We start from the raw sequence: 26,497 nt of genomic DNA, 5'->3' as shown, positions 1-26,497 counted from the left end.
GATAAGCCTTGCCTGCACCAAGCAAATGTCTACCATGACCCTGCTTTCCACAGAGCAGTTATACTAAGCATAATGCAAGCCTTGCACAGGGAGTTCTGTTTGTCTCAGACAACCTTTATGAAAACATAGTAAAATATACAAATTCAAAGGTCAAAAAACAATATTAGAGAAAGCTCAATACTATGAATAAGGAGCCAACAAGACAAATAACCAAGTGCAATTCAAGCTTCCTCTTCCTCCTTGTCTCTGCTCATCTAAATTCTCTGTTCCTTCAAGGCCCAGCACTCTCCTTTCACTGTGAAGTGCTAACTGCCCTGTCTAGGTCACTCTTTCATTCACTGAAGTATATACTGAAACCTTTTACTGTATGCCAGAGATTGGAGGTCAAGGGTATAAAGAGTGAAGAAGAAAGTAATGATATTGTCCAGGTTAAAGCACATGTACATAGAAAGTGATAGAAGGCCTAGGACAGATTGCTCCAGAACAACAACAGCATTTAAGAACAGAGGAAAAAGAGTCTGAACAAAGGAATGATGGATACCACTCCTCGGTATTTATCGAAAAGAACTACATATGGCATATTTTAAAGGTGTTTATCCGAAAGAATTATAGTCAGCATATTTTAAAGATAATGCATACCCACAATAATTGCAACACAATTCACAATAGTCTCACAACAGCCAAGTTACAAAATCAGCCTAAGAATCTGTTAACAATGAAGAGATATAGAAATGTGGCATATATACACAATGAAGAATTATTCAGCTATGAAGAACAATAAAATTATGTCATTTGCAGGAAAATAGATGAAACTTGAAATCATCACCTTAAGTGAAATAAGTCAGATGCAGAAGAACAATTATTTTCTCTCATATGTGGAAGTTAGAAAAAAAAGATGATAAAATTAAATTCTTTAAAATTTTTTTAAAAAGAGAGATCATTATAAATATAGAAGAGATACCACTGTTAGGAAGGAATCAAGGGAAAGTAAGGGGAAGTACTGAGGAGTGAAATTAATCATATTGTGTGTTATGGTTTAGATATGAGATGTCCCCCAAAAGCTGTTAATGTAGGAATATTGAAAGGCAAAATGATTGGATTACGAGTCCAATAATCTAATCAGCCCATCCTAGTTTGAATGGACTGAGTGTAACCACAGAGAGGTGGGGCATGACTAAAGAATGCAGGTCCCTGGGGGATGATCTTAGCCCTGTGACCGTTCCCCTGCCTCCTTTTCCCTGCTTCCTGAACCCCACCATGAGCTGAGCAGTTTGTCAGCAGGACCCTTCCCCACTGATGCGCTGCCTCACCTTAGACCCAGAGCAAGGGACTTAGTCATCTATGGACTGAGACCTTTGAAATCATGGCAGTTCCACTGAAGGGGTAGGAGCAAAAGTAGACTGTACAATGTGGAGGAATGGGTGGAAAATTAAAAAGGATGTGGGGGACATGGTGGCAAAATCTAACTTATGAAAAAATGAGGGAAGAAATAGTTATTTTTTATTGTATCAGAGATCTGAGCAAGTTTAAATGGCAACAGGGTAGGGGGGAAGCCACTGTAAAGAGGAAAACTGAAGAGGGGAGAAAATCACTAGACTGGGACCCTGAGAATAAGAAAAGAATCAGGATCAAGCACAAGGTTTGAAGAATTATCTTAAGTAGGAGGAAGACCATCTCGCCATTATAATAGGAAGGAATAAGGAGAACCGCTGTTATTTAATAAACTCAGTGTTTAATTAACTGGTGTTATTTAATAAACTTATACATTTCATCGAAGTACCAGAAGAATTTCTTTCTGATGGCTTCTCCTGCTGCTGTAAACTAGAAGGCAATATCTTCTGCTGAGATTTTGAGGGCAGAGGGAAGTCAGAGGTGTGACAAAAGTAGAAGGGCTTGCAATAGGGTGAAGAAAAGAAAGCCAGGTATGGTGGTGCATGCCTATAATCCCAGCAGCTCTGCAGGCCATGGTAGGAGGATCGTGAGTTCAAAGCCAGCCTCAGGAACTTAAGTAGGCCCTGAGTAACTCAGCAAGACCCTGTATCTAAATAAAATATAAAAAAGGTCTGGGGATGTAGCTCCATGGTTAAGTACCCCTAGGTTCAATCCCCAGTACAAAAAAAAGAGAGAGAGAAGAGAAGAAAACCTCTGGCAAAATACAACTACCACACAAATAAAGTGTGAAGGACACAATTGAGGTTAGTGAATATCAATTTACTGCAGCACTAGTCAACACAAACAAATCAGGAAAAGCCTACCCTTTCTTCCCCCTACCCACAACATTTAACACAAGTGTCTACTGAATTAAAAAATTCAAACATTTAAAGGTAAGGTTTTCCAAATAGTCATTACAAATGTAACTTATGAAAATAACCTTTATTTCATATCAACCACTTAAAAAAAAAACTTGTCAAAAAAGTATCTAGATTTTGTGCATACACATACATAATTAAAAACACATTAAAATTTTTTTTAATTTTTTTTTAATTTTGTGGGGGGTTTTTGTAGTTACAGATGGAAGAAAAGAGAACTTCCTTAATCTGATAAAGAATTTTTACAAAAACTTACAGCAACCATACTTAGTGGCAAAGTAACAAACACCTTTCCCTTGAGTTTAAAAACAAGAATGAAACCATGGCAGTGCCAGTGAAGAGGTAGGGGCAAAAGTAGACTACAATGTGGAAGAATGGGTGGAAAATTTAAAAGGATGTGGGAGATTAAACTATTTACTTTCTATTAACTATTAACGATTCTATTCAGATTTGTCTTGAAAATTTTATTCAGAGCAGTAAGAAAAATAAGATGTATTAAGATTGAAAAGGAAGAAATATATTCATTATTTGTAGATGATACATTTAATACATTAAAAATACATATGAATTACTAGACTAAAAATACACAAATCAAGTGCTTTTTCTCTATGCCAGCAACAAATCATTAAAAATAAAATTTGAAAACACCTATTTCAATGATATCAAAACAAATTAAATATCTAGAAATTAATCTAGGGAAAGATGTGCAAGCCTTCTACACAGAAAACTACTAAAATACACAGCTGAGAGACATTAAGAAAAACTTTTTTTAAAAAGTGTATACCATATTCATGGATCAGAAACTCAGTATTAGTTAAGGACTCCTAAGATTTTTTACAAAAAGCTGAAATCTGAAACACTACACAATCCAAAACTTTTTTTGAGCATTGACCTGATGTTACAAGCAGAAAATTCCACACTGGACCTAACATGACCAATCACAGCAAAACACAGGTGCACAAAACATATTATATAAAATTACCCTCAGGCTATTGTATATATTATAGTTTGGACATGAGGTATCCCCCAAAAAACTAAGCATGTTAAGCGGGAATGTTAAGAGGTGAAATTCTGGGCTGGGGATGTGGCTCTAGCGGTAAGGGTGCTGGGCACTGGGTTCGATCCTCAGCACCACATAAAAATAATAAAAAAATAAAGATGTTGTGTCCACCGAAAACTAAAAAGTAAATATTAAAAAATTCTCTCTCCTCTCTCTCTCTCATTTAAAAAAAAAAAAAGAGGTAAAATTATTGGATTATGAGAACTGTAACCAAGTTGTCCATCCTAGTTTGAATGGACTGACTGGGTGGTAACTGTAGGCCAGTGGGGCATGGCTGGAGGAGGAGGTCACTGAGGACTGCCTTGAAAGGATTCATCTTCCCTATGGCCCATTTTTCTCTTTCTCTCTCCCTTACTCTCTCTTCTTCCTGGTAGCCATAAAGTGAGCAGCTTTCCTCACCTGGACCCTTAGCCCTTGATGCTCTATCTCACCTTGGGCCCACAGCAATAAATTCAATCATCTATGGACTGAGACCTCTAAAACAGTGAGTCCTAAATGAACTTTTCCTCCTCTAAGTTGTTCTGATTATAACACAAAACTGGTACTGAGAGTGAGGTCTCAGTACCAGTTTTGTGTTATAATCAGAAGGTCTGCTGCAACTAGCCTGATCATGAGATTCACAAGCCTTTAGAGCTGGTATACAAGAGGAATTTGAAAAAATTCAAATCTGGAGACTGTAGGCTAGAAAAGCCTTAAAAGTTTATAGCTTACTGGGCAATTCTAGTAGGAGCTCAGAAGAATAGACTGCCAAAAGGAATGCAGACTGTGCTCAGGAGGTTTCAAAGTGAAATGAGGACTCTACTGGGAATTGGACTAGAGAGGTCACTTGTGTTATATTCTGGAAAAGAACTTGTCTACATTTTGCCCATGTCCTGAATCTGTGTGAGGCTATATTTAAAGGTGAAAGACTAATTAATCTGGCAGAGGAAATTCAAGGTAGCACAGCAGTCAGTCAGTAGCATGGATATTGCTACCAGTTTTTAGCCAGGTTACTGTGAGTATCCAGAGCAAAAGCAGAGCTGAAGGATTTTTAAAACTTGCAGTTTGACCAGAAAAGTGCATGTAAACACATGACCAAGGAAGATCCAATTGTGAATGAGATTATAGTCACTAAAGAGAATACTTTGCACAAGACAACAGGAAAAATGGCCTGAAGACATCCCAGGAATTTGCAAGACCACACCCATGCAGGCTCAAGGATATAAAAGGGGAAATTCCTTTGAGTAGAGATCATGGGGGTGTCCTGCTTCCACAGGGGGGCCTGAGAAAAAGTTTCACAAGGCTCAGTCGCCCAGGCACCCAGAGACCTCTATAGCCATGACTCCAAGGAGCCCAACCAGTGCACAAGCTGACAGAAAACCCTGGCATCATCTATATAGTGCTGGCTCTGCAGAAACGCACGATTCAAATTAAGGGATCCTGGAAGCTTCAAAGAAAGGCCTGCAAAACCAGATGAAGTGTAGCAGAGCCAAAATCCCTGTGGGCTGCCCCTGAATGTGTGATGTATGAAGCTGTAAAGGTAGAGCCAAAGCTGAAATGGAGACCCCATGAATTAAAAAAGATGCCAGTAACATGGACTGTCTGCCAAGAAAAATTAATGGCTACAGAGACAGCCAAGTAAAAAGATAGTCCATCTAAACTGCAACCAGGAAAGCTAACAGGGTGAGTCCCTTGTATCACACCCATGTGTTCTAGATGCTGTACCAGGAGTTACAAGTGAAGTTGTAGAACCCGTTTGTCAGGTTGGATTTTGGTCTTGTTTTGGCACCATCCTTTCTTTCCTCTCCTTCAGCTTCCTGGCTGCCACGAAGTGAGCAGCTTTCCTCCTGAGCATCCTTCGGCAGTGATGTTCTTCCTTATCTTGGCCCAAAGCAACAGACTCACCCATCTACGCACTGAGACTTCTGAAATCATGAGTCCCAAATAAATTTCTCCTCCTCCAAGTTGTTCTGGTCAGGTATTTTGGTCACAGCAATGAAAAGCTGACATATATGAATGAAATGACATATATGAATGAAAAGCTATACAGTATATGAGGTATACAAAAGACATAAATAAATTTTGTGGTTAAGACTTGGGTCCCATCCCCAATTTACCTCATTATATAAATGCAAATATTATAAAATAAGAAGCCCAAAATAATTCTGGTATCAACAATTTTCGATATAGGTTACTGAACTTGTATTGGAAAGATGTCAGTTTTCCCCAAACTGACCTACAGACTATACAATAACAATCCAACAGACACTCTCAGGAATATGGCAAAACTGATTCTACAATTTATGCAAATGACCAAAATTTGCCAAGATGATCTTAAAGGAAAAAAAAAGTAAAAGAAAATGTGCCAAGATTTGCCAAGATGACCCTAAAAAGGAAAAACAGTTTAGATGGCCAGATTTCAAGACTCACTAAAAGCTACAATAATTAAAAGTATGGCATAGTGCAATAGCAAACAAACAAGTTAAACAAAATAAAAATTCTTAAAAGATAAACACAGGTTGTCTGATTTATAAGAGAACTGCCATTGCAATGCAGTAAGTAAGTGATGGTCTTATAAGTGGTTGTAGATCAACTGTATTGCAAAAAGGGGAAATAAAACTTAATCCCTGTCATTAGATATAAAAGAAAATCAAATCCTGATGGATCATAAATCTAAATATGAGTGGCTAGGGGTGTAGGTCACTGGTAGAACATGTACTTAGCATGCACAGGCACTTTGTCCAATCCCCAGCACCAAAAAATAAATAAATATCTAAATGTAAAAAGTAAAACAATGAAATTCCTAGAAGGGAAAAAAAGAAAAAAGAGAATACTATTATTACCATAGGAAAAGAGATCTAAAACCAAAAAGCTAGCTGGTAAAGAAGTCTGGGGAATATAAATTACAAAACCCCAGTCTCTCACAGTATACAGTTTATAAATGTGTATTTGGAACAGTCCTGAAGAAAACTACCATAATCTGATGAAGCATTTCTGTATAAAACCTATACCAAATATATGCATGCAAAACTGGAACAAAACAAAAATGTATATTACCAGCACTTCTAAGTAAACTGAACTAAAGGGTTCAAAAAAATAAAACATGAAAAAAAAAGGTCATATTAAAAACAATTTCATAGATTATAGGAGACGGGGAACAGAAAATAAGAAAGTTATTATGTTCCATGTAAGATCAAAATACAGAAATCACAGAATAGGGCTGGGGCACAGTGGTAGAGCACTTGCCTGGCCCACATGAAGCACTAGGTTCAATCCTCAGCAACACATAAAAATAAAATATTGTGTCCACCTACAATTAAAAAAAATACATATTTAAAGAAAAATACAGAAATCAACTGAGATTCATCAGAACAAAGCATCAGAAAATAGTTTTTTAAATGAGTGATTTCACTGTGTTCACATATGAATACAAAACCAGTATAACTCCACATCTCGTACAACCACAAAAATAGGAAGTTATACGCCCTGTATGTATTACAAAATACATCCCACTGTAATGTATAACCAAAAAGAACAAATAAAAAAAATGTTTAAATGAGTGATTTAAGCCAGGCATGGTGGTGCACGTAAATAATCACAGCATCTCAGGAGACTGATTTAGAAGGACTGCAAGTTTGAAGCTAGCCTTGGCAATTTAGCAAAACCCTGTATCAAAATAAAAATAAAAAAGAATGTATAAAAATAAAAAAGAATGTAGTTCAGCAGTAAAACACCCCTGGATTCAATCATAGCACTACAAAATTAAATAAATTTAAATATTTAAAAATAAAATTCACCAACCTAGATGCCCTTCAATAGATGAATGGATAAAAAAAAAAATGTGGCATTTGTACACAATGGAGTATTACTCTGCACTAAAAAATGACAAAATCATGGAATTTGCAGGGAAACGGACGGCACTAGAGCAGATTATGCTAAGTGAAGCTAGCCAATCCCTAAAAAACAAATGCCAAATGTCATCTTTGATATAAGGAGAGCAACTGAGAACAGAATAGGGAGGAAGAGCATAAGAAGATGATCACCATTAAACAGGGACGAGAGTGGGGAGGGAAAGAGAGAGAGAAGGGAAATTGCATGGTAAAGGAAGGAGACCCTCATTGTTATACAAAATTACATATAAGAGGAAGTGAGGGGAAAGGGGGAAAAAAACAAGAGAGAGAAATAAATTACAGTAGATGGGGTAGAGAGAGAAGATGGGAGGGAAGGGGAGGGGAGGGGAGGGGGGATAGTAGAGGATAGGAAGGGCAGCAGAATACAACAGACACTAGTATGGAAGAATGTAAAAAAGTGGATGTGAATCTGCAATATGTATACGGGGTAAAAACGGGAGTTCATAACCTGCTTGAATCAAATAAATGAAATATGATATGTCAAGAGCTTTGTAATGTTTTGAACAACTAATAATAAAAAATATATATATTAAAAAATAAATAAATAAATAAATAAATAAATAAAAATAAAATTTAGTAATTTAGCCAGATGTAATTCAAACTATAATCCCAGCTACTTGGAAGGTTGAGGCAGGAGGACAGCCAAAGGAAAGTAGCTCAGAGACTAAGTGCCTGCCTAGCATGTGCAAGGCCCTGAGACCCATCACCAGTATTGTAAAAAAAAAAAAAAAAGGAGAAGGAGAAAAAGGAGGAGGAAGTGGAGGAGTATGGTGTTAATTTACAACAACAATACAACAATAAAAACTGCAGAGTATCTAGAAATAAATTAATAAAACATATCAAAGTCCTTTATAGAGAAAATTATAATCTAAACTGTAACTCATTAGAGAAGACCAGAATAAATAGAGAATAATAATATCCATGAATTTCTGTATCAGACAGAATAGGTTGGATCATTTTGTGATAATAATGCCAAAATCCACTCGGCTTAAAGAAACAGTATTAGTTGCTGACACTATTCATCAACCATAGGTAAAAGAAGGGTCCTGCTAAGTAGTCAGCTAACAGAACCAATCCCATCTCCAACACTGCTGGCTGGTGCCATATTCCCAATCTCTCTGCCCAAATCACTAGTTAAACTAGTCACATGCCCCAGCTCCATTCCCAACCAAAAGGCCTCCAAAAACTAAATTTTACTTTGCTCCCAGAAGAGAAAACCAAAAATATACGGTAAATAGCATTAATACTGACAAATAAAATCAATATTGCAAAGTGAGCAGCTCCCCCCGCAAACACACTCTATAGACAACAGAGTTCATGAAACCTAAAGAACTGATTATAAAATTCATGTGGAATATGAATGGAACATGGGACTATTAAAGAGCCAAGAATAACTGATAATTTTTAACAAAAGTAAATGGCCTGACTAGATTTCAAGACTTATAACTATTCTAATTAAGACTGTGCAACAAGACTCAGTAGTGCACACCTGTGATCCCAACTACTCAGAGACTGAGGCAAGAAGATCAAAAGTTTGAGGCCAGCCTGGGCAACAGCAAGAACCTATCTTAAAAAAAAAAAAAAAAAAACTGAAAAGGGTTGGGGATGCTACACAGTGGTAGGGCACTTGCCTAGCATGAAAGAAGCCCTTAAATTTGCCCTGGGATACAATTTTTAAGACTGTGCTGATGAAAATACAGAAATGGACAAACCTATAGGTTAATATGGAGAACATGGAAAGAGAACTAGAAATGCATAAAATTTGAGATTGGCAAAAATTACATGAAGAATCAGAGCAAAGGGGCTAGGGGGTGTAGCTCAGTGGTAGAGCACATACATATTAGCATGCAGGAGGACTTAGGTTCAAACCCCAGCAACATCTAAAACAAACATAAATAAACAAATATGGCTGGAAGAACAATCCATATCTCAATAATAACCCTAAATGTTAATGGCTTAAACTCACCAATTAAGAGACACAGGCTAGTAGAATGGATCACAAAAAAAGACCCAACAATATGCTGCCTACAGGAGACGCATTTGATAGGAAAAGACATACATAGACTGAAGGTGAAAAGTTGGGAAAAATCATATCACTCATATGGACTTCGGAAACAAGCAGGAGTGTTCATATTCATATCAAATAAAATAGATTTCAAGCCAAAGTTAATCAAAAGTGGGGCTGGGGATGTGGCTCAAGCGGTAGCGCGCTCGCCTGGCATGCGTGTGGCCCGGGTTCGATCCTCAGCACGACATACAAAGAAAGATGTTGTGTCCACCGATAACTAAAAAATAAAATATTAAAAATTCTTAAAAAAAATTAAAAAAAACAAAGTTAATCAAAAGGGATAAAGAGGGACACCACATACTGCTCAAGGGAACCGTACACCAACAAGACATAACAATCATAAATATATATGCCCCAAACAATGGTGCAGCTATATTCATCAAACAAACCCTTCTCAAATTCAAGAGTCTAATAGACCACCATACAATAATTATGGGAGACTTCAACACACCTCTCTCACCACTGGACAGATCTTCCAAACAAAAGTTGAATAAAGAAACTATAGAACTCAATAACACAATTAATAACCTAGACTTAATTGACATATATAGAATATACCACCCAACATCAAGCAATTACACTTTTTTCTCAGCAGCACATGGATCCTTCTCAAAAATAGATCATATATTATGTCACAGGGCAACTCTTAGACAGTATAAAGGAGTAGAGATAATACCATGCATCTTATCTGATCATAATGGAATGAAACTGGAATTCAACATAAAAGAAGGAAGGAAAAATCATGCATCACTTAGAGAATGAACAATAGGTTACTGAATGATCAATAGGTTATAGAAGACATCAAGGAGGAAATTAAAAAATTCTTAGAGATAAATGAAAACACAGACACAACATATCAGAATCTATGGGACACATTGAAAGCAGTTCTAAGAGGAAAATTCATTGCTTAGAGTTCATTCCTTAAAAAAAGAAAAAACCAACAAATAAATGACCTCATACTTCATCTCAAAATCCTAGAAAAAGAAGAACAAAACAAAAGCAAAAGAAGTAGAAGGCAAGAAATAATTAAAATCAGAGCTGAAATTAATGAAATCGAAACAAAAGACACAACTGAAAAAATTGACAAAACTAAAAGTTGGTTCTTTGAAAAAATAAATAAGATCGACAGACCCTTAGCCATGCTAACGAAGAAAAGAGGAGAGAGAACTCAAATTACTAGCATACGAGATGAAAAAGGCAATATCACAACAGACACTTCAGAAATACAGAAGATAATCAGAAATTATTCTGAATCCTTATACTCCAATAAAATAGAAGATAGTGAAGGCATCGATAAATTTCTTAAGTCATATGATCTGCCCAGATTGAGTCAGGAAGATATAGACAACCTAAACAGACCAATATCAATTGAGGAAATAGCACAAACCATCAAAAGACTACCAACTTGGGGCTGGAGATGTGGCTCAAGCGGTAGCGCGCTCGCCTGGCATGCGCGCGGCCCGGGTTTGATCCTCAGCACCACATACAGACAAGGATGTTGTGTCCGCCGAATACTAAAAAGTAAATATTGAAAAATTCTCTCTCTCTCTCCCTCTCTCTCACTCTTTCTTTAAAAAAAAAAAAAAAAGACTACCAACTAAGAAAAGCCCAGGACCGGATGGGTATACACTAGAGTTTTACAAAACCTTTAAAGAGGAACTAATACCAATACTTTTCAAACTATTTCAGGAAATAGAAAAAGAAGGAGAACTTCCAAATTCATTCTACGAGGCCAACATCACCCTGATTCCTAAACCAGACAAAGACACTTCAAAGAAAGAAAACTACAGACCAATATCTCTAATGAACCTAGATGCAAAAATCCTCAATAAAATTCTGGCGAATCAGATACAAAAACATATCAAAAAAATTGTGCACCATGATCAAGTAGGATTCATCCCTGGGATGCAAGGCTGGTTCAATATACGGAAATCAATAAATGTTATTCACCACATCAATAGACTTAAAGATAAGAACCATATGATCATCTCGATAGATGCAGAAAAAGCATTCAACAAAGTACAGCATCCCTTTATGTTCAAAACTCTAGAAAAACTAGGGATAACAGGAACATACCTCAATATTGTAAAAGCAATCTATGCTAAGCCTCAGGCTAGCATCATTCTGAACGGAGAAAAATTGAAGGCATTCCCTCTAAAATCTGGAATAAGACAGGGATGCCCTCTCTCACCACTTCTGTTCAACATAGTTCTCAAAACACTGGCCAGAGCAATTAGACAGACGAAAGAAATTAAAGGCATAAAAATAGGAAAAGAAGAACTTAAATTATCACTATTTGCAGAAGACATGATCCTATACCTAGCAGACCCAAAAGGGTCTACAAAGAAATTATTAGAGCTAATAAACAAATTCAGCAAAGTGGCAGAATATAAAATCAACACGCATAAATCAAAGGCATTCCTGTATATCAGCAACAAATCCTCTGAAATGGAAATGAGGACAACCACCCCATTCACAATAGCCTCAAAAAAAATAAAATACTTGGGAATCAACCTAACAAAAGAGGTGAAAGACTTATACAATGAAAACTACAGAACCCTAAAGAGAGAAATAGAAGAAAATCTTGGAAGATGGAAAAATATACCCTGTTCATGGATAGGCAGAACTAATATCATCAAAATGGCGATATTACCAAAAGTTCTCTATAGGTTTAATGCAATACCAATCAAAATCCCAACGGCATTTCTTGTAGAAATAGATAAACCAATCATGAAATTCATATGGAAAAATAAAAGACCTAGAATAGCAAAAACAACTCTAAGCAGGAAGTGTGAATCAGGTGGTATAGCGATACCAGACCTCAAACTGTACTACAGAGCAATAGTAACAAAAACAGCATGGTACTGGTACCAAAACAGGCGGGTGGACCAATGGTACAGAATAGAGGACACAGAATCCAATCCACAAAACTACAACTATCTTATATTTGATAAAGGGGCTAAAAGCATGAAATGGAGGAAGGATAGCATCTTCAACAAATGGTGTTGGGAAAACTGGAAATCCATATGCAACAAAATGAAACTGAATCCCTTTCTCTCGCCATGCACAAAAGTTAACTCAAAATGGATCAAGGAGCTTGATATCAAATCAGAGACACGGCGTCTGATAGAAGAAAAAGTTGGCTACGATCTACATACAGTGGGGTCGGGCTCCAAATTCCTCAGTAGGACACCCATAGCACAAGAGTTAATAACTAGAATCAACAAATGGGACTTACTCAAACTAAAAAGTTTTTTCTCAGCAAAAGAAACAATAAGAGAGGTAAATAGGGAGCCTACATCCTGGGAACAAATCTTTACTCCTCACACTTCAGATAGAGCCCTAATATCCAGGTATACAAAGAACTCAAAAAATTAGACAATAAGAAAACAAATAACCCAATCAACAAATGGGCCAAGGACCTGAACAGACACTTCTCAGAGGAGGACATACAATCAATCAACAAGTACATGAAAAAATGCTCACCATCTCCAGCAGTCAGAGAAATGCAAATCACAACCACCATCTCACTCCAGTAAGATTGGCAGCCATTAGGAAGTCAAACAACAACAAGTGCTGGCGAGGATGTGGGGAAAAGGGTACACTTGTACATTGCTGGTGGGACTGCAAATTGGTGCAGCCAATTTGGAAAGCAGTATGGAGATTTCTTGGAAAGCTGGGAATGGAACCACTATTTGACCCAGCTATTCCCCTTCTCGGTCTATTCCCTAAAGACCTAAAAAGAGCATGCTACAGGGACACTGCTACATCGATGTTCATAGCAGCACAATTCACAATAGCAAGACTGTGGAACCAACCTAGATGCCCTTCAATAGACGAATGGATAAAAAAAAATGTGGCATTTATACACAATGGAGTATTACTCTGCATTAAAAAATGATAAAATCATAGAATTTGCAGGGAAATGGATGGCATTAGAGCAGATTATGCTAAGTGAAGCTAGCCAATCCCTAAAAAACAAATGCCAAATGTTTTCTTTGATATAAGGAGAGTAACTAAGAACAGAGTTGGGAGGAAGAGCATGAGAAGAAGATTAACATTAAACAGGGACGAGAGGTGGGAGGGAAAAGGAGAGAGAAGGGAAATTGCATGGAAATGGAAGGAGACCCTCATGGTTATACAAAATTACATACAAGAGGAAGTGAGGGGAAAGGGGAAAAAAAAAAAAACAAGGGGGAGAAATGAATCACAGTAGATGGGGTAGAGAGAGAAGATGGGGGAGAGGATGGGGGATAGTAGAGAATAGGAAAGGCAGCAGAATACAACAGACACTAGTATAGCAATATGTAAAACAGTGGATGTGTAACCGATGTGATGCTGCAATCTGTATACGGGGTAAAAATGGGAGTTCATAACCCACTTGAATCAAAGTGTGAAATATGATATGTCAAGAACTATGTAATGTTTTGAACAACCAACAATAAAAATTAAAAAAAAAAAAATTAGAGAAAAAAGAGACCATTCAATGACATGGAAAAAAATACCAAATACCCAAAAAATCACTTGCAAGTATACATGGGTATAAAAGTAAGACTTTAAAGCTTTTCCAAGAAAAGGGAAAATTAAAACTCAACACACACACAAACTCAAGCACAAAGCATGAAACAGGAATATATTAAGATTAAAAATATAAAAGACTACACAAAGCAAAAGAATAAGCATAAATATCTACAATGTCTTTTTTTAAAATATTTATTTTTTAGCTGGACACAATATCTTTATTTTATTTACTTATTTTTATGTGGTGCTGAGGATCAAACCCAGGGCCTCGCACAAGCACTCTGCCGCTGAGCCACAACCCCAGACCTCTACAATGTCTTTTAACTAAGAAATTGAATATAGAGAACTACAACTGAAGAAAAATAATGCAATTTTCTAAGTGGACAAAAAAATACAAATAGGCAATTCAGAGAAGAGACCCAAATATCAAATAATATGCAAAAGGACGTTCCATGCCACTAGTCACATATACGCAATTTTTTTTTGGGGGGGGCGGGGTACAGGGATTGAACCCAGAGGCACTTAACCACTGAGCCATATCCCCAACCCACTTTATTGTGTATGTTGGTATGTTGGGACAGGATCTCAGTAAGTTGCTTAGGGCCTTGTTAAGTTGCTGAGGCTGGTCTCAAACTTGCCATCCTCCTGTCTCAGCCTGTCTGGTCTCTGGAATTACAGGTGTATACCACCATTCCCAGCCTATGCACAATTAATACAATAGTGACCTACTATTTTGCATGCCTGACAACAAAAAAATAAAGTTTCCAAATTTAACAGTATTAACTGTTGGTAAAGACTTGGAATAAACCAAGAGGAATTCTGGTTTTCTTGAGGGTAGGGGAATACACACTGATATGATCACTTCTCTAATAAAGTCATCTTCAGTAAAGTTGGAGAGACACATGCACTTCAACTTTGCAGGTCTACTAATCAACAGCCCATCTACAAACTATTGAGTAAAGAGTTCTTTAGTTCTTCTTCTTCAGAAATTCTTACTAGGATAAGAAATGTTAAATTTACAGTAGTACTTATATTCTGATGAAAGTTCCTTAATCTCAAGAAATATTTCCTCAGACCATACTTTGTGTAGCACTGTTCTGGAAAATAATTTTTTCCTAAAAAGAGATAAAGTTAGGACACACAAATGAAACTGTTCATAGCCACAAGGTTAGTAAAAGCAAAAATATGAAAACAATCTAAACATCAGTCAACTGAAGAACAAATAAAGAAACCGTGGCACTGTCATACAACAGTGGAAATAAACAGGAGTTTCATGTCACATGGGCCAATGGGACTATATTTCTGAAAAATATACGATGAAACAAAGCAAGTTGCAGAAAAATGTGTACATTTTTAGTTAAAAGACATGTAGATTTTTATGCTTATTCTTTTGCTTTATAGTCTTTTATATTTTTAATTTTAATATATTCCTGTTTTATGCTTTGTGCTTGAGTTTGTGTGTGGGTTGAGTTTTAATTTTCCCTTTTCACTTTTCTTGGAAAAGCTTTAAGTATGACTTCAAGCTTTTAATCTGACTTCTTGGCCTTTTGTCTAAGATCAAGTGAAGAAAGATATGTACAATATGGACCCACTTATGCAAAGTTTCTAAATTTTACATATATGGCATATGATATAAACATCACAGGATGATAACCTCTAAGTGGAAGGGAAAAAAGGAAAGGAAAAAAGGAGAAGTAAAATGAGATGGGAAGAAGAACACAGGAAGTCTGAACTCTCTTTAATGTTATTTTTTAAAATGAAAGAAAATTACTTTCACTGCAAGGAAAAATTAAAGATCTGAAGCTAATTAAAAAAAATTGTAAAGACTTGACAATAATAGGTCAAGTCTTACATCTGTCAATAATAAGTCCTCAGAAAGGGCTGCAATAACGACTCAACGACTCAGTAGCAGAGAGCATTTGCCTAACATGATCAGTATATACGCTCAATCGATAAGCACTACAAAAAAAATAGTCTTCATAAGATTGTTCCTTATTATTTCTCTTCTTACTTTAAATATTTCATTATTTTTAAAAGAACACATATATATCTATTGTGATTTGGATATGAAATGTACCCAAAAAGCTCCTGTGTTAATGCAGGAACATTTAGAGATAAACTGATTGGACTGTGAGAACTGTAACCTAATCAGTCCATCCTAATTTGAATGGACTGAGTGCTAACAATAAACAGGTGGGGTATGGCTGGAGGAAGTAGATCACTAGGGGCATGCCCTGGAAGGGCCATCTTTCTTGTAGCCCCTTCCCCCTCGCTTTGCTTCAGTGGCTGCCATGAGTGGAGCAGCACTCTTCTACTACACCCTTCCACCGTGTTCTGCCTCATCTTGGGCCCAGAGCAATGAGCCTAGTTGACCATGGACTAAACCTCTGGAATCTGGGCCAAAATAAACTTTTCCCCCTCTAAATTGTTCTTATCAGGTATTTTTCTCCTTACATTTTCATGTACTCTTCAAATATTCTTCAGTAAAAATACATTTATTTTCTAATTTGAAAAAAAATACACAAATTGTTTTTAAAGAATTCATGTTTCAAGTATAAGAAAAAAATGTTTTAATTCCAAAATATTCAAGCTTGAAAGAAACCTTGCAGTATATACATGAACAAAAACAGGAACGTTTGATCTCAAAGGAAAATATTAAAACCCTGAGAATCTTAAATCACAGATAAAAAAACAACAACAATTTCCAGTTTAGCTCATGTCAACTATTATATTTATCAGGGAAAAAAAACTGTTAAGAATGTAAATATATTCATTTACTTTCCTTTAAATAATTCTCTAATTCATATTATTCATCTGTCTTTAGTTTCTTTAAAGAAGGAGTCCAGCAACACAGGAGGCTGAAGCAGGAAGATCGCAAGTTCAAAGCCAGCCTCAATAATAACTTAGTGAGGCCCTAACCAACTTAGCAAGACTCTGCCTTAAAACAAAAACTTTTAAAAAGGGCTGAAAATGTGGCTCAGTGGTTAAGCGCCCCTGGTTCAACTCTGCATAGCAAAAAAAAAAAAAAAAAAAAAGACAAAGAAGGAATCTTCTCTCCTCCTACCTCTAAGATAGAAATCATCAGTATAAGTTTAAGGATTTGGGGCTGGGTTCAATCCCTAGTACCACCAAAAAAAGAAAACTTAAAGACTTTGGTCCCCTGCTACACACCTTTAGCCACCAGTATTTCTGAAAACGTTAAATTATTCATGAGAAATAAAATCTACCCACACAAATCACTCATTTTTCAGAACTCTCCAAAACATACAACTCTTGACTTCTGAGTTAAAGAGGGAAAGCTATTTTCCTACTGGACTTGAATTACAATTACTGCTTTTTCACTTACATCATTATTCCGTGTGTGTGTGTGTGTGTGTGTGTATAGTGTGTGTGTGTGTGTGTGTGTGTGTGTGTGTGCGTGCGAGCGTGGAAAAAGCAACAAATCAATTTGCTTAGATGTTACCACCTTCTCAGGAAAACCTGAATATCAAAAACATTCCTTAGAAAGTAAACAAAAAAAAAAAAAAAAAACTGTCAAAAGGAACAGGGAAAGGACTATCCCTGATCACCTCTGTGTGGTGGAATTTCAGAGGATTCTTTTCCATTTGTTTAATTCCAGGTCATTACTAACTTACTTCAAAAGTACGTGTTACTTTATGTAAACTAGAAAGAGAAAATGGTTATTTGGGGGGTTGAAAGGTTTCACAGTTTTTATACTATTTGTATAAATTTTATACAAATAGTATCACTCTTTCTGCATATAAAAGAAAATTTCAAAATATATGTAAGGACCTAGGAATGTGGCTTACTGGTATATCACTTGCCTAGCATGTGTGAGGCCCAGGCTCAATCCCTGGCAAAAAAATAAAAACTACAATAAATAAGGATAGAGTCTCAGTGTAAGCTGAAATTGACAGGAAAGGTGAAAATACCTAGACCATTGCCCATTACATCATAAATTAACTAATAACCTAAAACTACAGGATATTTTTTAAATGATCTGTCCAGTAACCATAGAATTATACTAGACATAACAGAATATTTCACAAAGAAGTATCTTCCTAATACTATTTAACCTCTTCTGATTCTTACATTTGAATCAAATGGCCTTTTATGCAAAAAAAAAAAAAAAAAAAAATTCTTTTAGATGTTGGGAATCAAACCCAGGGCCTTGTGCATGCCAGGTCACATGGCCTTTTGAGTCTCAGAAAAACTTGGTGTGGTACAGATACTGTGTGCATTTATAAAGGGAAAATTGAGTTTCATGATCTAATTGACTTGTCAAAGGTCACTAAACTAATAAGACACAGAACCAGAAGTTGAACCCAAAGAAATCTTTATCCTCCAACTACACACTAGAACTCAATACTGTTCTCTAAAATACTATCTACTGAAGCAGGTAATATCAGCTCTAGTTTACATTTGGGAAAATAAAGCCTAGAAAAAAATATTCAACATTTCAAAGCTAGTAAGTGGCAGTCCACCTACAAATCCAAACCTCCTTCTAGTATACTAAATTTACAGCACAGCCTAAGAGAGAAGATAGAGAAGATACTAAATCTAATTAGACTTTGAACCCTGACCACAGCCAATGTGTGAGGGGTGGATCACTAACGAAATTCATCTTTTCTTCAAGCATTCAGAATTGGGACCAGAAATGCCAAGCTTCCTCTGAGTGGATCTGTAAAAGCAAGCTAGAAGATATGACATGGGCATCTGCAGCCTACCCCATGAAGAAAAAAAAAAAAAAAAACAGAGAAAGCTGATCTGAAGAAAGAATAACATGGAAGCCCAGAGAGAAGCTAGAAGAAAATCTGAATAGCTTCTAGTCCCTAGTTCCAAAGACCTCTGGAAGGCCCCTCATGGTTCCATAAGACTTTCTGATTCCTTGTAAGTGCCCATTTTTTGCTTAAGCCAGTTTCAACTGCATTCAAATATAAAAGGAAGGTCTTCACCAAGAAAACAAAGATATATTTCCATGAGAGACCACTTAAAAAAATATAATAAGCAGCTCCCTTATGCCTAGGATGAATATCAGATCAGAGAGGGAGTCCAACCCAAGCATAGGTGGATCTAGCTCCAAGGAACCTTCTCAACTATGCCTCTAACCACTCTCAAAAAAACAATCCAAATCCTAAGAGCTTCATAAGTATGCCATAAATTCTCCCAGCCCAATTATTTTGACCAAGCAAGTCACTCAAAAGGAAATATTCTCCCAACTGCTCCAGATCATCCTTCCATCTCCACACATCCAAATCTGTCCAGCTTGAGGTCCAGCTTAAATACCACATGCTACACACACACACACACACACACTCTCTCTCTCTCTCCCTCCCATCCTGACCCTGAACCCTTTTCAATACCTCTTCTAGCAATTACCGTTTGCTGTATAATATGTAACTGTCCAATCTTCCCTTCTCTAGACTATTTGAGGTGTGATTTGAATCTGACTCTATCTGACTGCCTACTCATTTGTTTCCATCTTCCTCCAGCTCAAGTTGAGAAACTGTGACTTAATTTCTTTTATCCCAGCACTTAGTTTCTTGCAGAGAATAGTTGCTGATAACTGCTGAATGTTTAAAGTATTAACTCCTCCTGCACTACAAAGGCTATTTAGAAGTCTGTAGTCTAACATCTGTAGTACAGGAAAGGAGGGGACTACTGGTAATTTTTAAATTAGAATCACTTGGAAAAGGGACTGTATCTTTTTTTTTTTTTTTTTTTTTTTGAGAGAGAGACAGAGAGAGATTTTTTTTTAATATTTATTTTTCAGTTATCGGTGGAGACAACATCTTTATTCTATTTGTATGTGGTGCTGAGGATAAAACCTAGCGCCCCACACAACCCAGGCAAGCGTGCTACCCCTTGAGCCACATCTCCAGCCGTGGACTATATCTTTTTAACAGTATGACAAGTGTTTAGAAGTTGTAAAAATTTAAAAAGTGAGATTCCTGAAGATCTGATTATGTGGCAGAATGGTTCTGCTCCAAATCAGCAGGAGTGCAACAGTTACTACAGAGAGGAAAAAAAAAAAAAAGAAAAAGAGGGCCTAAACATGGAGGAATGAGGAACTTCCAGATCTGAGGGCCCAAAGATGAAAGTGCACCTGAGGAACTTCCGGATCTGGGGGCCTAAACATGAATGCCTGAGGCATTCCAGATCCTGGGGCCTAAACATGGACGCCTGAGGCACTTCCGGATCCACGGGCCCAAAGATAAACATGCACCTAAGGAACTTCTGGATCTGGGGGCCTAAAAATGGACATGCACATGAGGACTTCCAGATCCGGGAGCCTAAACATGGACGTGCTCCTGAAGAACTTCCAGATCCGGGGGCCTAAACATAGATGTGTGCCTGAGGAACTTCCAGATGCTACGGCCTAAACATGGAGGACTGAGAAACTTCTGGATCTGAGGGCCCAAAGATGGACGTGCACCTGAGGAACTTCTGGATCCGGGGGCCTAAACATGGATGCCTGAGGCTTTCCAGATCCTGGGGCCTAAACATGGACGCCTGAGGCACTTCCGATCCTAGAGCCTAAACATGGATGCTGAGGAACTTCCGGACCCGGGGGCTTAAACATGGACGTGCACCTGAGGAACCTCAGGATCAGGGGCCTAAACATGGATGTTTGAGGCACTTCCGGATCTGAGGGCCTAAACATGGACTTCTGGGTATTTGTGCCTATAAAGGGCAGGGCCTGACTCTCAGAAGGGACGTGGCCCATGAAGGGGAGCTGAGTATGAGGCCTGTTGAGAGGGCAGACTGAGCTGTCACACCCTGAACCTGAATGTGTTGGTGGCCTCACTTTCCAGCCTTCCCCTGGGTGTCACTTCCTCCCCTTCCAGGCCGTGCTGGGGAGGAAGTGAGACTAGGCACAGGGGCCAGGCCACCATCTTTCTCCTCACTTAGCCAGGCATCCAGCCCAGCTGGGGATGGGGACGTCTTATGACACTAGCTGCCTCCTACATCCCTGCCCTAGGACCTCAGGGACCACAGGCAGGGAGACATTGACATGATTCTCCCCTGGCCGTGGACCCTCAGCCCCAGGGTCTGCCCAGGGAGAGCTCTGTCTTCCAGAGGGCCAGGGGGCCCCTGTGACCTGCTGCTCCTTACCCACTGTCATCCTAGGCAAACACAGGTCAGGACACTAGATGCTACTGAGAGTGACATTACCTGGATGGGCGGCTGGGGACTTTTCCTGTCCAGGCCTCAGACACTGGATGATCCCTCCCAGAGACAGAAAATAACCCCACACTGCCCAAGACTTATTTTTAAGCTTTGGATTCTGAAATTTTCCTGCTGCCACCTTCTTTGTGAAGCCAGTTTTTCAACAGAGACAATATTCGGGGGGGGGGGGGGGGTCAATCAAACCAAGCTGACACATCTGGTCCTCCAAGAGAAATCTGGATTGGGGGGAGAACAGCCATTCTCAACTGGCGAAATAATGAAGTTCCCTTGTCCTTATTTTGTGTAAGCAAAATAAATAATCTGATATTAACTCATCGAGAAAAAAAAAAAGAAATCTACAAAGTGCCCTTTTCATCGCATCTTAGCAAGCACCAATGGTATCTTCTGTTTTGTTCTTTAGTCACTGCTTACTTAATTGTCAAAAAGGATTTTTACTTTGACCCAGGTGACATCGTATCTTCATGGCTTGTTCACTCAGGGCTTTGACGGTGACAGGGTGATTCTCATCTTTACATTCCCAACATGTCACCTGACCTAGATTTAATGACTAAAAATGCTATGACATTGTTGTTCTTGTTTTATTAAAACATTATAAAGAAAAAAGGAAAAATAAAGAGGGTTCATTAAACATTGGAAAAAAAAAGAAAAAGAGGGCTGGAGATGTAGCTCAGTAGAAGAGCACCTGCTTGGTATGAGCAGCTCTGGGTTTGATCTGAAGGAAAGAAAAAAGGAGAGAAAAGAAAGGAAAAGGGTGAAAAGGAGAAGAGAAGAGAGGTTAAGGAAGAGGGGAGGGAGAAACTAGTTAAACTGTAGAAGATCAAGTGCTTCTAAAACAATGCCTCTCCCTATGACTTCATCACATCTTCAAGAGTGTACTCTTGGAATGCTTGGTTTAGCTGCATTTCCAGAAATGGGAGTCCAAATGTTAAATATGGGAACTGAATTATATGAAAACTGGAAGTGACAGGCTGGGGATCAAGGAAGAGAATGAGCAACTCTGAACTTTGATGATCCCAGTAATTAGGAGTTTGAGACTAAAACTATGAAGAATAAGAGAGCTCTGCCTGGCATCTAGACTTTGTGGATAATTCTCAATGTTTTCTAGTAGATAATTCTATGAGTTATAAATCTAACCAGGTACTAGCCCTTAAAGTCCACTTCATCTTTTGATTTCTAAATGTCATTTCAAATCACTAAATATCACTCTAATACTTGGCAAAATCCCAATGAAGCCAGCAAGATGCTTCTTTAGAAATTAATGGCTATCCAGGCAAGGTGATACACACCTGTAATCCCAGTGACTCAGAAGGCTGAGGCAGGAAGATTACAAGTTTGAGGCCAACCTCAGCATCTCAGTGAGGCCCTACTTCGCTGGGGATGTAAATCTGTGTACACTATTTCTGGGTTCAATCTCAGAAGGAAGGAAGAAAGGAAGGAAGGGAGGAAGGCAGGGAGGGAAGGGGAGAGAAGACTAGAAATATGAAATTTGAGCTCTAATCCTATGATTTTAAGTACAGGCTTGCTTCTACCTCTATCCTATATTTTAAGGAACTCAATTAAATGCAAATGTCCTTAAAAGGAGAATGTTAAGTTATCCAACATTAACCACCAATATACTATGTTGCAAGTGGGGAGAAGATTCATTCCCGGAAAGAGACAATCCATCCAAGTTCCTATGGGAGTTGCCTCCCTGAAGCCAGGGCAGCCCAATGGGTAGCAAGAAAACCTTCACAGATAATTAAGTCCTAGACAGAAGGTCTCTGTTAATGCAATTTGTGCCAGTAACCCTGAAACCCTTCTCTCTGAAATTAAGGTAATCAGATCATCTTCCTGTCCCCTACTCTGCACCATCACAAGGCAAAGGCAGATGTTCCTATCAGGACACCCCTGCATCCAGATACACTTGTGTTTAGGCCCTTTAAGCAGGAAAATGAAAAGAGAAGTCTTGCTTTCCCTAACAGAAGTCCTAGCCTGTGAATGATCAACAAGGCTACCCCTCCCCCTGCTAGCACCAAGCCTCCATCCTGTTTCTACCCTCACCCACTCTACCCTCCTCATACACACACTGAGGAAGAGAAGGAAGTCCTAGAGGTAGCTTGGCAAGGTTGGGCTGGGTGATAAAACAAGTAATCCACATCCTAAATGTCATGAATAAGTGCCAGACTTCTAACACACACTTTGAGGTCCACAAGCTCTCATCTCCAAGGAGGCCCTCTCCCCCAAAGCCAGGAGGTGGCAGATAGATACACAAATTAGAAATCAGATGTAATCAGGTGATGAGCAAAAGGATTACTTTAGCTTATGAAAGCCAGTTTGTGGGAAGCAATGTATTCTACATAAGAGTAGGATAGTAAAAATCTACCCAAAGCAGTTAATTACTTTAAATGCTCATTTGGATGGTAAACTGTAGAATGTTCCTGATTTCTGTACTATTTAAATCCCAGCATTTGTGGTATGACCTGCTTGTCTTCAGTATATCATAAAGGCCTTAAAACATCTCTCACAGGCCCAAAAGCTATAAGAGCTCAAGGATCTAGGAAGGAATAAACAACACTCTCATTGCTCTTCTGAACAATTTCTTCCAAACCCTCCAATTTTCCATTTCTCAAATAACACAAAAAAGTCAAATTTAGTTCTGAAGTTGAACTCTGATTATAAAATATATCATCCCTCAAAACTCTACATAAATGAATTAAGATACCACAAACCATAATTAACATTATACCTACCAAAAAGTAGTAGAATATACTAAGGGGAAAGTAGTTAAATAACTCTAAGAATTAAATTAGAAGATAGCAACAAAAAGCACTTTTGGATTGAAGTTTCAAAATCCCAAGAAGTCACTGGATATTGAATCCTAATATCAGAGAATTACAATCAGAATTTTCAGGGTTTCAAAGGATATTCTATATCATCCAAAAGTAAAAGTCACACCATATTCTTGAACTAACTCAGAGTGAAGAAGAACTAAATGTCTTTTTAATCACAGTGCACTTTAAAAATAGCAGAATCAGGAATATCCAATTACCATGATAATGCTTCCTTCAATACCTCTTTTCATAAATAAAACAATTAACTCCACCAGTATGTTCCTAGAGCATGTGAAATCTTTTGTGTGGCAGATAATGTTATTTGTAAACTAGCACCCATTATCTTTCCCCTGTGCACACTGTTAAGCACCATCTTCAAATTTTACGTTTTTCTTCTTTCTTGATCTTTTTTTAAAGTTTATCATCAGAGAGAATAGAGGCTTCAGGCATATACAAACTAATATGAACTTCACTGATTCTCTCAGAATAGCCAGAAAATAGGGCAAGGAAAAAACCTAAGATCTTGGGGGAAAAATGCCACCTGATAATCGATGCATTTTTAAATGCTGCTATAAAAAAATGCACACATCCTCAGGAACTAATTCTACTAACCTCTACAATCAATGTGATACATGGTTTATCCAATCTTGACAAAAATCCTCTGGATCACCAATGGTATGTTCATCCACTCGTACATACGCAATTGTATAAAGAATCTATTATTTAGAACACCAAAAAAAAAAATACAATTAAAAGATTTATACGCATAGCTATCATTTTTTTTAAATAAGCACTTTTCATTTTTTGCTAAAATCTTTAATGCCCTGTTTTGCAAATTCAGAATGAAAAGTAAAAAATAATGTGATTACCAAGTTTGGGAAAGAATAAAGAATATGTCCATAGCAGAATTTACTGAGAAAATGCTAATGCTTAAAAAAATACAATGATAATTATTCACTGAAGACTAAAAAAGCTCCAATACCAATACAACATATTTTATCATATGTGTGTATATATCATAAACATATTAAAACCTTACATTAAAATTTTAAAAGTGTTAGTATGTACACATTATTAGGACATTACAACTGAAAACATAAAAGATTAATAGTCATAATATTAATAACCTATAACTCACCACTCAGCACTCCCTCCTCATCTCCTTCCCTGGCTTTTCTCACCCTAAATGTATATGGCCCACAAACAGCTGTTCTCTGATCGATTCATCCACTCCTATGATTCCATCATCATTTCCACACTCTCCCAAGCCTCAGAACCAAGTTCCCACACGTCTGCAATCTATGGACCAAATACTATGCCAAGATCTCATCATGAATTCTCTCTTCCCATTCTTATAATACTGTGTGACTGGTTTTGTTTTTATCCCATTTTACAGATGAGAAAACCAAAGCCCAGAAATTAGCAATTATGTGTTCAAGGACACGTTAACCAAAAAAATAGAGCCAGAATTCAAAACCAGCTGACTCCGATTCCAGAGGCTTTAGTCTCAAACAGTCTCCCTAAACAACTCAACATGAGTGCCGCAATATTTCATTTATTCAACAAATATTTGTTGAACACAAATCTGTTCTCAGTTTTGTTTCCAATTCCCTAAATCTGCCTAAAAGTTATACTTTCCTCTATTCTTCCACTGTACAGTCTCTTAATTTAGACTCCTGGATTCATCTCTAACTCATTCCTCTCTGTAATAACCTCATCTACTCTGGCCCATAGTAAATTTCTTTTCTTTGGCCACTGCCATGCCCTTCTAATCAGTCCTGTGGCTCTTGGTCTCTGAATCCTTATGATCAGTGTTACCCCACTGGCAGCTGTTATCCTTATAAAGCAAATCTACACATTTTATAACCCTACTTATGGGCCTTTGATAGTTCTCTACTGTCTGCGGAACAAAGTCCAAACTTGTTGTGCTAGAATTCATACAATACCTTCGTCCCAAACTATCTTCCCCAGCATCATCTGCTATTGCCCCCCCACACCAAAAATATTAAAAGTAACTTATAGAGAGCTTAATTGTTTACACTAATCCTAATAACACTATGCGTGTTTCTTGTTATCCCAATTTTATGAAAAAGAAACTGAGACCCAGGAAGGTAAGGTAATTTGCTCAAGATCCCAAATCAAAAAAGCAGCATGGGCCTCATCTCAGACTTTGATGTTTACCTCCTTTCTTACTTCTTCTCATAGTGGTAATATCCCCATTCCCTTCCTATCAGACTTACTTAGCTTTTTCTGAAAACACACAATCCTTTTCCACCTTCATGTCTCAGTTCAAGCCATTGTTGCTTTACCCTGGAATGTTATAAGCATTCCTTGAAGTTTCCAAGGATCTATGTTGGGCATTTTTTAATATCATGCTTCATATTAGCTATTTATGCTGATATAGAAATGTCTCTAACATAAGCCCTCTGAGACAGGATCATAAATTATTTACTCAATTTTAAAAGTCTGCTTACTAAATTGGAAAATGTGCAGGTAAAAAAATGCTACAAAAGATGGCAAGCATGAGGGCAGAGAGATGGCCAGGGCTTAAAGGAAAGATCAGCAACTGGATCAAACCATCTGAGCACACTGGCAGTGTCTACAATTTTAACATCTACTGAACAAGGTCAGAGTCCCGGTGCCAACAA

At 37.6% G+C, this 26,497-nt stretch overlaps 1 protein-coding gene across 6 annotated transcripts in view; it reads right to left on the bottom strand.

Moving 5' to 3' along the window:
• Ecpas (Ecm29 proteasome adaptor and scaffold) overlaps nucleotides 1-26,497 on the bottom strand; it is a 117,417-nt gene that overhangs the window by 84,867 nt on the left and 6,053 nt on the right. For 3 of the 6 annotated variants that reach the window (XM_076845686.2, XM_076845685.2, XM_076845688.2), the window contains exon 2: nucleotides 24,462-24,565. The exons of the other annotated variants lie outside the window; for them this stretch is intronic. In XM_076845686.2, the coding sequence (XP_076701801.1) occupies nucleotides 24,462-24,483 (22 nt within the window). In that variant the 5' untranslated portion in view covers nucleotides 24,484-24,565. The remainder of the gene's footprint in view (nucleotides 1-24,461; nucleotides 24,566-26,497) is intronic. 6 annotated transcript variants of the gene reach the window in all.

Source organism: Callospermophilus lateralis, chromosome 2 (assembly GCF_048772815.1).
Source record: "Callospermophilus lateralis isolate mCalLat2 chromosome 2, mCalLat2.hap1, whole genome shotgun sequence".
NCBI classification, from domain to species: domain Eukaryota; kingdom Metazoa; phylum Chordata; class Mammalia; order Rodentia; family Sciuridae; genus Callospermophilus; species Callospermophilus lateralis.
This window is presented reverse-complemented; position numbering and strand designations above follow the sequence as displayed.